This window comes from Apodemus sylvaticus, chromosome 18, assembly GCF_947179515.1.
Source record: "Apodemus sylvaticus chromosome 18, mApoSyl1.1, whole genome shotgun sequence".
NCBI classification, from domain to species: Eukaryota; Metazoa; Chordata; class Mammalia; order Rodentia; family Muridae; genus Apodemus; species Apodemus sylvaticus.
The window spans coordinates 44,003,028-44,017,578 of record NC_067489.1 but is presented as its reverse complement, the minus strand read 5'-3'; the positions used below and the strand labels follow the sequence as shown (position 1 = coordinate 44,017,578).

General features: G+C 39.7%; 1 protein-coding gene across 3 annotated transcripts in view; it reads left to right on the top strand.

The window, feature by feature from the left end:
* Window positions 1–22: 22 nt before the first annotated feature.
* Window positions 23–14,551, top strand: part of Primpol (primase and DNA directed polymerase) — a 37,556-nt gene continuing 23,027 nt past the window's right edge. Inside the window, exons 1-5 of one of the 3 annotated variants that reach the window (XM_052162493.1) lie at window positions 23–203; window positions 4,377–4,453; window positions 6,176–6,357; window positions 8,617–8,714; window positions 11,537–11,666. In XM_052162493.1, the coding sequence (XP_052018453.1) occupies window positions 6,178–6,357; window positions 8,617–8,714; window positions 11,537–11,666 (408 nt within the window). In that variant the 5' untranslated portion in view covers window positions 23–203; window positions 4,377–4,453; window positions 6,176–6,177. Of the gene's footprint in view, window positions 204–1,126; window positions 1,281–4,376; window positions 4,454–6,175; window positions 6,358–8,616; window positions 8,715–11,536; window positions 11,667–14,551 lie in introns of those variants that run through there. The other 2 variants (XM_052162491.1, XM_052162492.1) reach the window with 2 other exon arrangements.

The window sequence follows — 14,551 nt, the reverse complement described above, 5'->3', positions numbered from 1 at the left end:
CCCAAAACCCTCACCAGGCACGCGCCGCTCGCGATTGGTCGTCTCAGCCTCAGCTGCAGCCTCGCCGCTGCAGCTCAGGCCCCGCTCACCTAGGGCCCACACCAGAGCCACGCCCCCTCCGGCTCCGCCCCCTCGCGGGGGTTTCAAGTTCTGTTTCCCGCCATCTCCGGCTCCGCCGCCTCCCGCCGACTTGCGCCACTGAGGTAAATTTAGAGAGGTCTTTGGGCCACGCCCGATGCCGGGGTCGCAAAGATGGGCGTTCAGGGAGACGCCTCTGCCAGTCAGAGCTCTGACAGGGGAAAATAGGGCTGAACCCCTCCCCCCCCCCCCCCCCCCCCCCCCCCCCCCCCGCACTTGGTATCTCTACTTCCTCTCAAATGAACCGAGGCCCGTCTTCACTTCCGTCCAACTCTTGCTCCCTCAGTCAGAAGTCCTGACTACCATACTGAAATCTCGGACTGTTTTAGGTCCTATTTCAGACTCGGACTCAGGGAAGTGGGTTTTTTTGTTTGTTTTTTGTTTTTCATAATATACGAAAACATGAGCACTCAGCATCGAATGTCAGGGGCCCAGAATATTCGAAGGACAAATTTACTCCTTAGAGCAGCGGCTTGCCTCCAACGCCTTTGCCTGGTTGGATGTAAGGGACTATGGTATATGTAGTACACACATGTCTACTATTCGTTGCGTGTGGAATTCGAGCTCTTGCATTTCTTATTTTTTTTCCAGTTCCAACAGAGGCTTTCAAAGGATAAGTGGTTTGCTCTTGTGAAGAGCCTTAGTGGTTAAATGTAGATTCCAGAAGCAGATAGATCTATCATTATCTCTCCTGAAGGGAGTGAAGATCCGGCCATTTTCTGTTGGGGTAAACTTTAGCAGTAGACACATTCAACACTAGCGATGCTTCCTGCAGGCTGTAGTTCACAAGGAAGGGTCTAATTGAGAAATCCTAGATCTCCTTGTTGTGTCATGACCCCTCCCAGTGCTAAACGTTCTTAACAAAATGATACCTTAGGTAAAGTATCCTCAGCAGTTCTCTGCCGTTATGTTGACTTCATCCCGAGAAGCTTATTAAGAGCATAACAGCTGGAGGTGATATTTTTCATCTGAACCATGTAATTTCTCTTCACAGCCAGGATCCAGAGGGAGTCGAAGTTGTTCTGGGCCTCAAGAGAGAGAATTCATGGAAAGCAATGTGATGCTTTCCAGGTTGGGGCAGCTGGAGTAAGAGGGCTTCTGAAGTGGTGTAGGATCAGGGCATGGTCACTGTCATCCATTTGGTGAGAAAACTGAACTAGAAGTATAACAGATAAACGTTTTGGGGCCTAGATCTACGGGAAGATTTAGCCTTCTTAAGATAAACTACATATCAATTACATGATAACTAAAGCATTAACCGGTATTCTTGCAAGTGAAAATGGTGTTAAGAGCCATGTTAAGGGTCTGGTAGAGTTGTGCTGTTTGGGGTGGGAGATCCTTTTGAGGAGGAAAAGAACCAAACAACTGGAACAATATATTGTTATAGGCTTTCTTAACCCTTCTAGTAAGTTTTAGGGACATTTTAAAATATGACTTCTGTTCATAGGCAGTAACTTAAGTGGCGTCAGAAGAAATTCAGTCTTTTATATTTAAGTTGTTACACATTCTAGAAAGCTTACAGAGACGGGCGGTGGTGGTGCATGCCTTTAATCCCAGCACTTGGGAGGTGGAGGCAGGCGGATCTCTGAGTTCGAAGCCAGTCTGGTCTACACAGTGAGTTCCAGGACAGCCAGGGCTACACAGAGAAACCCTGTCTTGAAAAAAACCCAAAAAACCAAAAAAAAAAGAAAAAGAAAAAAAAGAAAGAAAGAAAGCTTACATAGTAATAAGTTTACATAGTAATATATTTGTAAGTGGACTTTAATAGCATACTTTAAGATGACGATTTAAAGATGAATGCTTAAGTCATTGATATATAGAGGGATTAGAGAGTACATTTTAAAAGGTGATGAAGAAGTGGTTGGATAGTTAAGAGCCCTTGCTCTTCCAAGTCAGGTGGCTCATGCCACTTGTAACTCTAGCTCCAGATGCTCCAACACCCTCTTCTGGCTTTCAAGAACACACACCCACATTCACACAAATACACACAGGTAAATAAGATGTAAAAAGAGTTCATAAATGAATATAATATTCAGAAGATGTTAAGGAGCTTGGGAGATGGCTCAATTGGTAAAGTACTAGCTGAATAAACATGAATACCTGAACTCATATCCCCAGTACCCATGTAAAGCACCAGGTGTGTTGGGAAGGTAGAGACAGTGGGATCCCTGGAGCTTGCTTGTCAGCTAGCCTAGCCCAGTTGATAGCTCCAGGCTTAATGAAAGATTTAGGGTAGAAGCCGGGGTGCCTTTAATCCCAGCACTCAGAGGCAGTGGCAGGCAGATCTTTGTGAGTTTGAGGCCAGTCTGGTCTACAGAGCAAGTTCCAGGACTTCTAGGACTACACAGACACAGAAACCCTGTTTCAAACAAACAACAATGACAACAAACAGAAACAGAGTGATTGAGGAAGATACCTATCATGTTTTTGGCCTGCATGTGCACTCATACACAAAAGTGCACATACAACATGTGTATGTGCACATATAACATGTTCATGCACACATAAGCATGTATACGCACACAAAATATTGTTAAGTATTTTAAAATAGAAGAACATCACAAATAGTGGAGCTATGGTATTTCCAGTAAACAGAATACTGATGAATTTAATCTCAGGGTTGAGGGAGAAGTTGGAGTAGGAGCTAATTGCTAGTTAGACAAGAAACTAGAGTATGTGTAGCAGCCCATGCCTATAATACCAGCACTTGAGAGGCTGAAGCAGGAGGATCTTCAGTTTGAGGCCAGCCTGGGCAAGCACACAAACATCTTATCTCAAAATTAAATTAAATTAAATTAAATTAAATTAAATTAAATTAAATTAAAAGGAGGAAAGAAACGAAGAGCCTGGCTAAAGGAAGCTTCAGCCTCCGTATTAGTCAGATTTCTCATTGCAACAGAGTGAGTGCCCGACAGAATAACTTAATGGATGAAGTATCTATTTGGGCTTTAAAGTTGCCGGTTCCTCTTGCCTGGGAGGGCAGGATGGACCAGCAGTTTACACCATGGCAGTCAGAAATCAGAACTTCCTCAAACTAGGGTCCACTACCTTTCCCCATCTCTCAGTAATACCACCATAAGATAAATCCATCAAGGGATTCATGAATCCACATGAGAGTCCACATGATCAAATTGCCTTTGAAGGTAATGTTACAGCTGGCCAACACCCCTCTCCCGGAAGGTGTGCTTTACCAGTGTGGGCATACTGACATCCGGTCAGGTGGACAGTATGGACTATCACAGTGTGAGTGAATGGCGACTGCAAAGCACCTGTGTAAGGTCATCCCCCTCCCACCCCCTCCCCAGGCAAGTTGCTCTTAGGACCAGGCCATTCACAGCCTTTAATAGACAAGTCTAGACATAAGCTCAGGGAACTTGGTCAGCTCTCCACTTCCATCCCCATTTCCCTTCTCCCACTGATTACCCTAAGATGACTAATCCTCTTTTGTAACTCCCACACTTCCAACTGGAGGATCCTAGCAAATGTTTTTTGGTACAGAAATCCGTGGTAGAGTTCCTTAAGCCTTTGCTTGAAACTAGTGCAAGTGTTTTCCTTTGGAACTTGTAAATCATCACCAAAAATAGACGGGGTGAAAAAGCAGCTTTGCCATAAAATTATTTAAAAGAACAACTGTACTCTTTCCACACCAGGAATTAAAAGTATTTCTAACATGGTATCATATTCTCCCAGAGACTCAGATGGGGAACATGATAGTCCCAAACCAGCAGGACAGATGCTTTCTTCTCCATTTTCTTTGCTTCTGTTATTTTGTCTGACTCTCCAGCTGTCACCCATTTCTAACTGAAAATAATTCAGGGATGCTAAACATTGCTTTCCCTCTGGTTTCCTCTGCAGTGCAGCCTCAACCAGTTTTGCATTATGACTCCAAGACTTTCATGTATTACATATTCCCACAGTCATACCAGATTTTTATAACGTGCACGTGTGTGTGTGTGTGTGTGTGTGTGTGTGTGTGAGAGAGAGAGAGAGAGAGATTTTAGTTTCACTAAATGTGAACATGTACACACCATCCTTAATTATTGTTTTGAGTCTATGATTCAGATATAATTGCATTCTGTTTGTTGTTTTAGTATTAGTAATGTAATAAATCACATAGAATAAAATCAATTAGTGTTCTTGAAATATAGCAGATTTTTATCTTCATGTGAATTAAAGTAAACCTAATATTGAGGGCTCTATATCAACTTTTTTTTAGGCAATTTTGTTTTCCTTTTCAGGGGATATGTTATTTGCTAATGAGATTGTGTCGGTTCAAAGATTTCTGCTAAAATTGAAGACAAAGACATTAATATAGGTAAATAATAATTTGCTCCTAAATGCTTTTGTATTTTTCTTATTTCACTTAAAAATTAATGTATGTGTTTTCTAAGTGAGTAGATTATAGTGTAGATGATACTGACAAAGAACCACAATTGACCCAATTTTGTATACATACCAGTACAAAAAAAATTACTAATTTAAAAAAATTATTTGTAAGTGGTTCTTTAGTTAAGCTAGGCAGTTCTGTAGTCTGTCCTGAATTCATTCCATTTTAATGATGTGTGATCTGAAATGTCCTAACTTGCGTGTCAGACTGGCTTTGACTGGGATGCCTTCTTCATGTGGCCTTTCAGCCTCAGATATGTAAGTACAGTGGTTCTCTTTCCCCTTCCCAGATTTATGGCACAGCAATCTCGGGACAGGACTCCAATATAGCTAAGTCTGATCAGAAGTAAGTAAGTCAGAAGCACCTGATCTTAACCTTTGTCAGTGTGACCTAAGCAAGTCTCGTGGTCAGGCCCAGAATCAGTGTGTAGTTGAGCTAGGAAAAGGAGCAAAATATAAAGTTCATAATGACATATGAACAAAGCTATGCTTAGAGCAGGAGAACAGAAACAGAAAGGGAGCCAAGCTTCCATGCTGCCTAGACCTGAAGTGTCCACTAAGAAATGACAACACGGGAGCAGGGTCCAAGATAGTAAGCATCAGCTGAGCGATAGGCTGGCTGTGTTGACAGACATAACGATACTGAAAGCATTTCCATAGGGCTTTATAATTCATAAGACATTTTCATGTGTTTAATCTCAGGCCCTGTGTAAACTGGTGATTCCCCTGCAAGCTTTACAACAAGCAGGGAAAAACCGATCATGGAGCAGGACTTCTAGAGTCTGGCCCAGATCAGTTTTCTTTGGCACAGCACAGTTTCGGGAAAAAGTGATAAGAATTAACCCAGTATACAGCCATTAAAGACAGGTCTACATTGAGACTTTGCAAATCGTCTGGCTTCTTGAACAAAATGGACACTGTTGACTTAGAGATAGTACCGAAGATTTAGGGTTTAGTAAGCTTGACTGAGGTAAGCATAATGCCTGTGGGTGTCAGGATTATCTTGGCTTTAACATAGAAGTCTCTTAGGCTATTGAAAAGCACAAATGACATCCCTTATAAGAATGAGTCTTATGGCCTAAAATCAACACTCAAAAGTTTTAAGGGCAAAGTTTTAAGGGTCCAGTATACATAAACACAAAAAGTCTGGAAGATATGGACTAAACCTGTCTCTTCAGACAGCAAAGCATCATCAGGTTGTAAAACTACATCATTCCTGGCATTTCAGGAAGAGCAGTTCATTCCATTGAAGAAGTGAGCTGTGTGTTTAACATTCCTGGATTCTCCTGTGCTGATCTGTGTGCACAAAGCTTTTCTGCCTCTACATAGAACATTGAAGGTTCTGTTGATTCCCATTTTGAAATTGATTGAACCAAGATTTCACGAAGTTTCATTAATCTCTCCAAGGTCATAAGATTATTAGAGGGAAGAGCTAAGCTTTAAGGATCTCTGCCGACCAGCCGTACTCCTGTTCCGTAGCAAAACTTTGTATAAAAAAAATTGTAAGGCAAAAAATGTCAGGAGACCAGACATTTTGAAGTTATACCAGGCAGAATGTATTCTGAGCAGGTAAATTTACATTTTCGTTTGCTTAGTAGTGATTGCTAGAAAGGTTTCTGAGGTTGCATTTATCCTCTCCATTCTTGTGAAGCAATGATGAGGAAATGGGAGTCATTGCGGAAGCAGATTGAAGAGCGGGCATCTCACTATGAAAAGAAGCCACTGTCCTCCGTGTACAGACCGAGACTGGCCAGGCCAGAAGAACCGTCCTCCATCTGGAAGCTATTTCATCGTCAGAGTCAAGCTTTTAATTTTGTTAAAAGCTGTAAAGAGGTAATTGCTTTGTCTTTATTTTTTAATTTTAAGTAACACTGGAGGTTAAAAAAAAGTGTATTTGCTCTCATTTCAGACATTTGCTTGACAAAGAAAATGCTATAGTAATATTGATAGCATATGACTTAGAAAAATCTCCCTTTGAATTCATTAACCACTACATATATTTTAGTAGTGAAAATAATGGCATTTCTTTTTTAGTTTTATTTTATGTGTATAAGTGTTGTACTGGCTGGTTTTGTGTGCCAACTTGACACAGGCTGGAGTTATAGAGAAAGGAGCTTCAGATGGGGAAGTGCCTCCATGAGATCCAGCTGTGGGGCATTTTCTCAATTAGTAATCAAGTGGGGAGGGCCCCTTGTGGGTGGTGCCATCCCTGGGCTGGTGCTCTTGGGTTCTGTAAGAGAGCAGGCTGAGCAAGCCAGGGGAAGCAAACCAGTAAGAAACATCCCTCCATGGCCTCTGCATCAGCTCCTGCTTCTTGACCTGCTAGAGTTCCAGTCCTGATGTCCTTTAGCAATGAACAGCTGTGTGGAAGTGTAAGCTCTATAAACCCTTTCCTCCCCAACGTGCTTCTTGGTCATGATGTTTGTGCAGGAATAGAAACCCTGACTAAGACAAGTGTCTTATCTACATGTATGTATATGCACCATATGTATGGAGTGCCCAGGGAGTTTAGAAGAGGGTGTCAGATCCCCTGGAACTGGAGTTACAAATGGTTGTGAGGTACCATGTGGGTGCTAGGAACTGAACCTGGGCCCTCTGCAAAAGCAGCAAGTGTTCTTAACCACAGGAATTGATTTTAAGGAATCAAAAATCAAAATACTGGTAGTCATTTGAATTTGGTCTTTTCAAAACCAATCATCAGTGTAAAATTTATTTCAGAAAGTTTTTTTCTTTCTATTCTGGGACCTGAACCCAGGTCCTGACATATGCTAGGCAAATGCTCCACCAATGAGCCACATTCTCAGCCCCCAAAAGAACTTTCAATAGAGTCGAACAAGAGTCTTCCTGTGATTTCTCATTTATGAAAATGGAAATGGCTCACCAGCTACTTCTAGCTAGGTGGACATAAAAATGTTGTGTCTATGCTAGTGTTAACAGAAGCTCCTTTTACAGCAGCCATGAGAGGTCCTGTGTCATTCAGGACTATGGAAACTTCTTTTAAAAATTTTATTCCTGTAGATATTTTTATAGGAAAAGAGAGCTTATTAATATATTTTAGTTCAAATAGTTAATAGTAATCTAGAGTTACTTTTGTGAAATGGGTCTAATTTCATAAAATAAGAACTGTCTTAGATTAAAGGAGAGTAAGGGAAAAATGTTATTTTTAATCTGAAAAGTTTCTCTCCTACATCTATATTATGTTGCTGATTTAACATGGGGACTGGAGAGATGGCTCAGTGGTTAAGAGTAGTGGCTTCTCTTGCAGGGATCCAGGTTCAGTTCCTGGTACCCACCTGGGCCACTCACAATGATCTGCAACTACAGTTTCATGATATCCACTGCCCTCTTTGGACCCTCAAGGGCTCTTTGCATGTATGCAATATGCAGTAGATAGACATACATGCAGGTACTCACAATACACATAAAATAAAAATAGTTAAAACCTTTTATTGTAAGAGCATTTGCATAGAAGTATGTCTGTGTACCACATGCACGCTGGAGGAATATAGGAGAGAATGTTAGACCTCCATCGACTGGAGGTGCAGACAGTGATAAGCTCATAAGCTGCCTGTGGGTGCCAGGAATTGAACCTGAATCCTCTGGAAAGAGCAGCCAGTGCTCGTAAGCACTGAGCCATATAGCCAGCTAAAAAAAATATACGTAATTATTTTAAAAATATAGATTTTAGGGGCTGGAGAGATGGCTCAGGGTTAATAGCACGTTTCTCTTGCAGAGGACCTAAGTTTTGTTCCAAAATGATGGCTTGCAATCATCCGTAACTCCAGTTCCAGGGAATCCAGTGCTCTCTTCTGACCTCTCTGGGTACCAGGCACACATGTGGCATACAGACAGACAGACAGACAAATATTCATATACATGAAATAAAAAAATAAATCTAAAAGAAAATTTTCAATATATATATAGATAGATTTGAGATGGCATGGGTCTGGTGACTGTCTTGTTTTTAATAATGTAATTGTATTCTAAGTTTTGCTATTTGAGTGACAAAGGTCTTCATGAATATTTTTTAGTTACAGTGGAACTTAGATTTTCATGTTGTAAACCTTTCAAAAATTATTTTAAATTTTATAGAATGTTCACATATTTGCTTTGGAATGCAAAGTGGGAAATGGACAACGTGTTTACCTTGTAACATCCTACGCTCAACTTTGGTTTTACTATAAGACCCGGTAAGTAGCAGAGTAGCTCATTAAGCTAAAGTTGTGTTTCCTTTTTTGTTGAAATTAATTCATGCTAAACGAATATCCACAGTTCGTGGCCACAGGGTTAGTTATTTGCCTTAGGGTTACTATTATAATGAAATACCATGACCAAAAGCAAGTTGAGGAAGAGAGGGTTTATTCAGCTTACACTTTTACATTACTGTTCAGCATTGGAGGAAGTTAAACAGGGCAGGAACCTGGCAACAGGAGCTGATGCAGAGGCCATGGAGGGTGCTGCTTTCTGGCTTAGTCCTTATAGCTTGTTCAGCCTGCTTTCTTATAGAACTTAGGACCACCATCGCAGGGGTGGGCCTCCCCCATTGATCACTAATTAATACAATGCCCTAAAGGCTTGCCTGCTTACAGCCCGATCTTATGGAGGAATTTTCTCAGTTGAGGTTCCCTCCTTTCAGATGACTATAGCTGTATCAACTTGACATAAAATTAGCCAACACATTTCTCTTTCACTATTAGAATTGAATTCTAAAGTTCCTTTGTGAAAGAGATGGTGACAGTAGTTACAAAGCTAATGATAGGCAACTTTATCTTGCTGGTAATCATTGACAGAAGTTCCATTTTTATAAGATCTCACTATGCAGCTCTGGCTGGCCTGGAACTCAGTGTGTTGACCAGGTTTGAACTCACAGAGGGAGTTCTTCACAGAGCTCATCACCCTCTCCTGATGCTGACAGTAAAGGGTACAGCACCATGCCCTGCACACATACTTTTTTAAAGGGTTTGTTTTGCAGTTTATTTATTTATTTATTTATTTAGTTTGCTTGTGTATATGTGCGTGTGTATATGTGTGCATATGGACATACATGTACTATTAGCATACAGGTAGAGGTTAGAAGACAGTATTGGGGAGTTGACTTCTCATCTTCCACCGAATGGGTCCCAGCGTTCAGACTCAGGGCATCGTGTTTGATGGTGAGTGCCTTTACCCACGGAGCTGCCTTGCCACCTGCAGCCCTCAATAAGTTATGTCGGGAGTGGGAATCACACACGTATTTGTGTATTATAGAACATTTTGTGAATTTGGGGTCTTGTAAGAAAATATTAAACTTTACTGTCAATTATTCATGAACACTTACCTTATTAATTATATAATAAAGGAATGTCTTCTTTTAAATCAGTACAAGGAAGCATGTGGGACTGAAACCCAGAACTTTGATACTGTAACCAAAGATTGGAGTGCCATATTTTCTCAATTGGGCTATATTTTCTTCAGGTCTAAAATAGTGATATTAGAAAGTAGATATATGTTTCAAGGTAATACATATATTTAATAAACCTCTTATATTTACCTATTTCTAAGACTTGAGTCATGGATCCATAGAAAGGGGAATAAATCAATATTTCTTAAAGTACTTTCATTATAATGGTATTTAGCTTTAGTTACAAATCTAAATTTAGTCATGCGTCTAGACCTGGATGCCAGGATAGACCTGGGTGCCAGGCAGAGGTTTTTTGTTTTTGTTTTTGTTTTTCCCCTGAGACATAGTTTCTCTCTGTAGCCCTGGCTATCCTGGGATTCGTTCTGTAGACTAGGCTAGCCTTGAAATCAGAGATATCCACCTGTCTCTGCCTCTGCCTCTGAGTGCTGGAATTAAAGGCATGCACCACAGCATTTGGCCCATGGAGCTTCTTAATATAATGTGACAGGTGGTGTTTTATTGAGACTAAATCTCATCTTGAACTGTAAATGTAGTCCTGTCAGAATGCACATGGTGGTACCTACAGGTACTGCCTGCCCCAAGATACTCCATCCCTTTCCCTTTTTAATACCTCTGATTTGTTTTATTTTGTTTTCATTTATGTGTATGTGTGAGTGCCACATGTGTGCATGCATGCAGGTGTTGAGGAGGCCAGAGAGGATGTCAGATCTCCTGGAGCTGGAGTTACAGGCACCCGACACAGGTGCTAAGAACTGAACTCAGGACTTCTGAAGAGCAATGCATTCTTTAATCTTCCATCTCTCCTCTTCCTTTTTAAACTTACTACAGACCTTTTCTTTCTCTAGAAAGCCACCTGAGCTTTATGCATTTGCATTTGGAATCAGCTCCTGCTCTTCTGTACCTCTGACAAAGTCATTCCTCTTATGCCTGCATACGTGGACAATTATTAGAGAGACTTAAGTTAGGAAAAGGACAATTCACACACCCAAAGGAGATGGCTGAAGATTTCTCAAGAGATAACTTCTTTTTTAAAACATTTAAATGTATCTTCATAGTGAAAATACAGACTTTAAAAATTCCCACAGAAGATTCATGGACTCCTAAGTGTGTTTGTGTGTGATCCTAGGATAACAGTCTGAGAAAGAACATTCTTTCATAATTGTTTTTGCAGTGACAGCAAAAACAAAAATGGAGCTGTTATACAATATCAAGACATTTGTCACTAAATAGCACTGTAACACCTTATTTTCCAGCTAAATAATTTTCTGCATGCAATTGTTAGCATCATTTTGTCAGAAACTCTTAATACTATGAGCCACAGACTTAACTTATAACACATTGTTTATTAATTTATAGTTATGGCTGAATAGGGCACAGTGGTCATTGTTCTTGAGTATAGGACTAACTCCATGTTTTAAAGGTTTTGAGATATATGATCTAGTGAAGTGGTTCAGTTGGTAGAGGAGTTAGTTCACTATGCTAGTCTGACAATCTAGTAGGTTCAGTGCTTGGCACCCATGGTGGAGGAAGAGGCTCCCGCAAGCTGCCTCTGACCCTCACACCCCAGTGCAGTGGAAGGTACAAATCTAACACTTGTATTATTCAATCTAGGAAAACCCTCTTACACTGCTATGAAGTTATTCCTGAGAACGCTGTGTGCAAGCTTTATTTTGATTTGGAATTTAACAAATTGGCCAATCCAGGAGCTGATGGGAAGAAGATGGTTGCGTTGCTCATACAGGTAAGTTCTTTTACATCCTTCCATTAATGACTGGCTCTCCTGTCCACAGCTTCCAGACTTCTACTTTTTCTTGCCATCTTCTTTTTTGACAACATTGTTTCTGTGAGTAAATAATGAAATCAAGCGAAAATTCAATTCAATTAAAATATTACTATATCTAGTTTAAACTAGATAAGTGAGAGTTTTCTATTTTCGAACTATGTTTTAATTCTCTGACTTACGGTATAAATATTTACCTGTGGCAAAAGTGAGGTAAAGCAAATTTCACTCTTAAAAGTGGACAATGAGATGAAATTCAGGGAAATTTTGACAAAAATAAGTATCATAATGTTTGAGCTGATATGAATTTTGGAAATCATAGCTGTGTTTTCATGGATGAAAAGTCTAGAAGAGACCAGCACCTACTTGGGTCCTACAGACAGAAACCGACCAAACTTAGAATACAAATAGTTACACCTGTGTTCATCTAAGAGAAAAGAGTATAGTGCTAATATTTACCTTTTTATTTAGCCGTGTCAATAAAAAAAATAATTATATGGACTTATACATTGCTCTCTGTTTTTTAAAAACAAGATTGTTTTGCATGAATTGTATGAAAGTTGTAGAGATCATCTTGCCTCAGAGTAGGTCTTAACATTTTTTCATTTGAATGTTAACCATATGCTAGCATATATGTTTTGTAACTTGAAAATACATGTAAATTCAAATGTCTGCTTATTTTGTTAGATCTTTGCATATTTGACTTTAAGTTTAATGGAACGATATTTGTAAATACTTTCTCTTGGCTTTTAAGTGAAGTAAATATATATAAAATCCTCCTTTTTTATTGTTTTCTTTTTTTTTATTCGATATATTTTTTATTTACATTTCAAATGATTTCCCCTTTTCTAGACCCCCACTCCCCGAAAGTCCCATCAGCCCCCTTCCCTCTGCCTGTTTTCCCACCCAACCCTTCCCACTTCCCTGTTCTGGCTTTGCCCTATACTGCTTCACTGAGTCCTCCTTAATTCTCCAAACTAAAAAAGTTGTACTCTTTTTAAAATAGCCACTCAACAGTCAAAAGAAAGCTCGATGCCTTGTTTTACTGCAGTTGGTAAATTGTGTTGGTTTTGTGTTAGCATTGGCTGTGGGCTTTTGTGTGCATCTGCTGTCCTGACATATGAGGCTGACCTCTCTACACTCAAGACTCTGCGGTGCTGTAATTACAGGCATAAGCCACTGGCTTAGTTTTTGACTTTATGTTTGTTGTAACTCATCAGAATTGACTTTTTCTGGTATGTGATGTAGTTTAACAGTCTAAGATAGGATTTCTTACACAGATGGGTTACAAAGAACTAAGTAAGATTCAGAGGCCGCTTAAACATACTATTACTATTAAAGGGCTACAATGTATTACAGCATAGAAATATCCCTAGTGTAACAAACACCAGGATACAACACTACTGTAACAGATTTAAAAAATATGTGGAAAGGTTGTCTAAGTGTTTAAATTTTTCCCTCTTAATTCATTATATCTTATCTATATAAACACGGAAGAACCAATTTATATCAGGAAAATGTGGAGAACATTGTAGAAATCTAACTTCAAAATTGCATAACAGTTTTATTTAACGTGTTTACTGTTTGATAGTGCAGTTCATATTAGTATTGTTTTAATATAACTCCATAATTATATTGAATCTTAGTTTCTTTGTAGGTAACCATGTAATAGTCTAGTAAATAGTGCTTGGAGTCTGATAAAGCTTTACTTAGGTTAGCTGTTTGTTGTTTTCTTTTTACATTTTAGTGTAATTTGTTTTTTGGGGTTAGGCATGCATGTGCTCACATGTGGATGAGAGAGGAGAACTTACTGGACTTCACTCCTTCCACCATGTAGGTCTGGGATGTCAAACATGTTCCACCAGGTGCCTCTATTCACTGAGCCATTTTGCTGGCCAAAGCAAAGTTACATGTAACCCCAAAGGGCTTCCAACTCACTATGTAGCCCTGGAAACCCCTGAACCTCTGATCCTTCTGCCTCTATCTCCCAATTAAGTGCTTAGATTATAGGTGTGTACCACCACACCCAACAAATTCGATTATTTCTTATCTTTAAATTAACAGACAGTTAATAAATAACATTTTAATGATACATTTAAATGTATCATTTAAATGCTTAATGATAACATTTTAACTGTTGATACCTTCAGATACTGATACCTTTCAGTAAAGTCACTTCTACCAATTAGGATGGATTCTAGTACTAATGCATTTTGCTTAAGTAATCATTTGTTTTTAACCTCCAAGTTCTATAGTGTAGTTGCATAAATAACTATAATTCTGTTTACAGTTTAACTTGGGAAATATAATTTAGGAATGGTTGATTACTAAAATTAAAGAGCCACTAAATGTATTCTCTGTAACTTCAAAGCACAGAATTCTATTCAAATACCAAAAGCCCTTCAGCATCTAGTGAGTGTCAGGCTCTTTACATGGGCTACTGGAATGAAATGGTGCACCATTCTGACTTCATAGAATTCTTTTTTTTTTAATTAGCCTTTTTATTGTTTTTTGTTTTTTTTAATTGAAGGTCCCTTACTGGTCCTGCTTCCATGAGTGGCCCAGATCAAGGGAAAGGGCAGGGCAACCAGCCGGTACAGAGAGGGCCATTTCCACATTTCATTTACACACAGAACTAAACAGACAAGCACAGGGTCACTATTGTGGTTAGAAGTTGGCAGCATGGGATGGGGAGGGATGAGGAGTAGGGGTGTCGTTAAAAAAAAATACAGGCTCCCCCCAAACTGGGCACCTGGACAGGACTTGGTCTGCTTCAACCCAAGAGGAATCAGAAGATCAAAAGCAGTTTGGGAAGGCCAGAACTGTCAGGGATGGAGGGAGAAGGA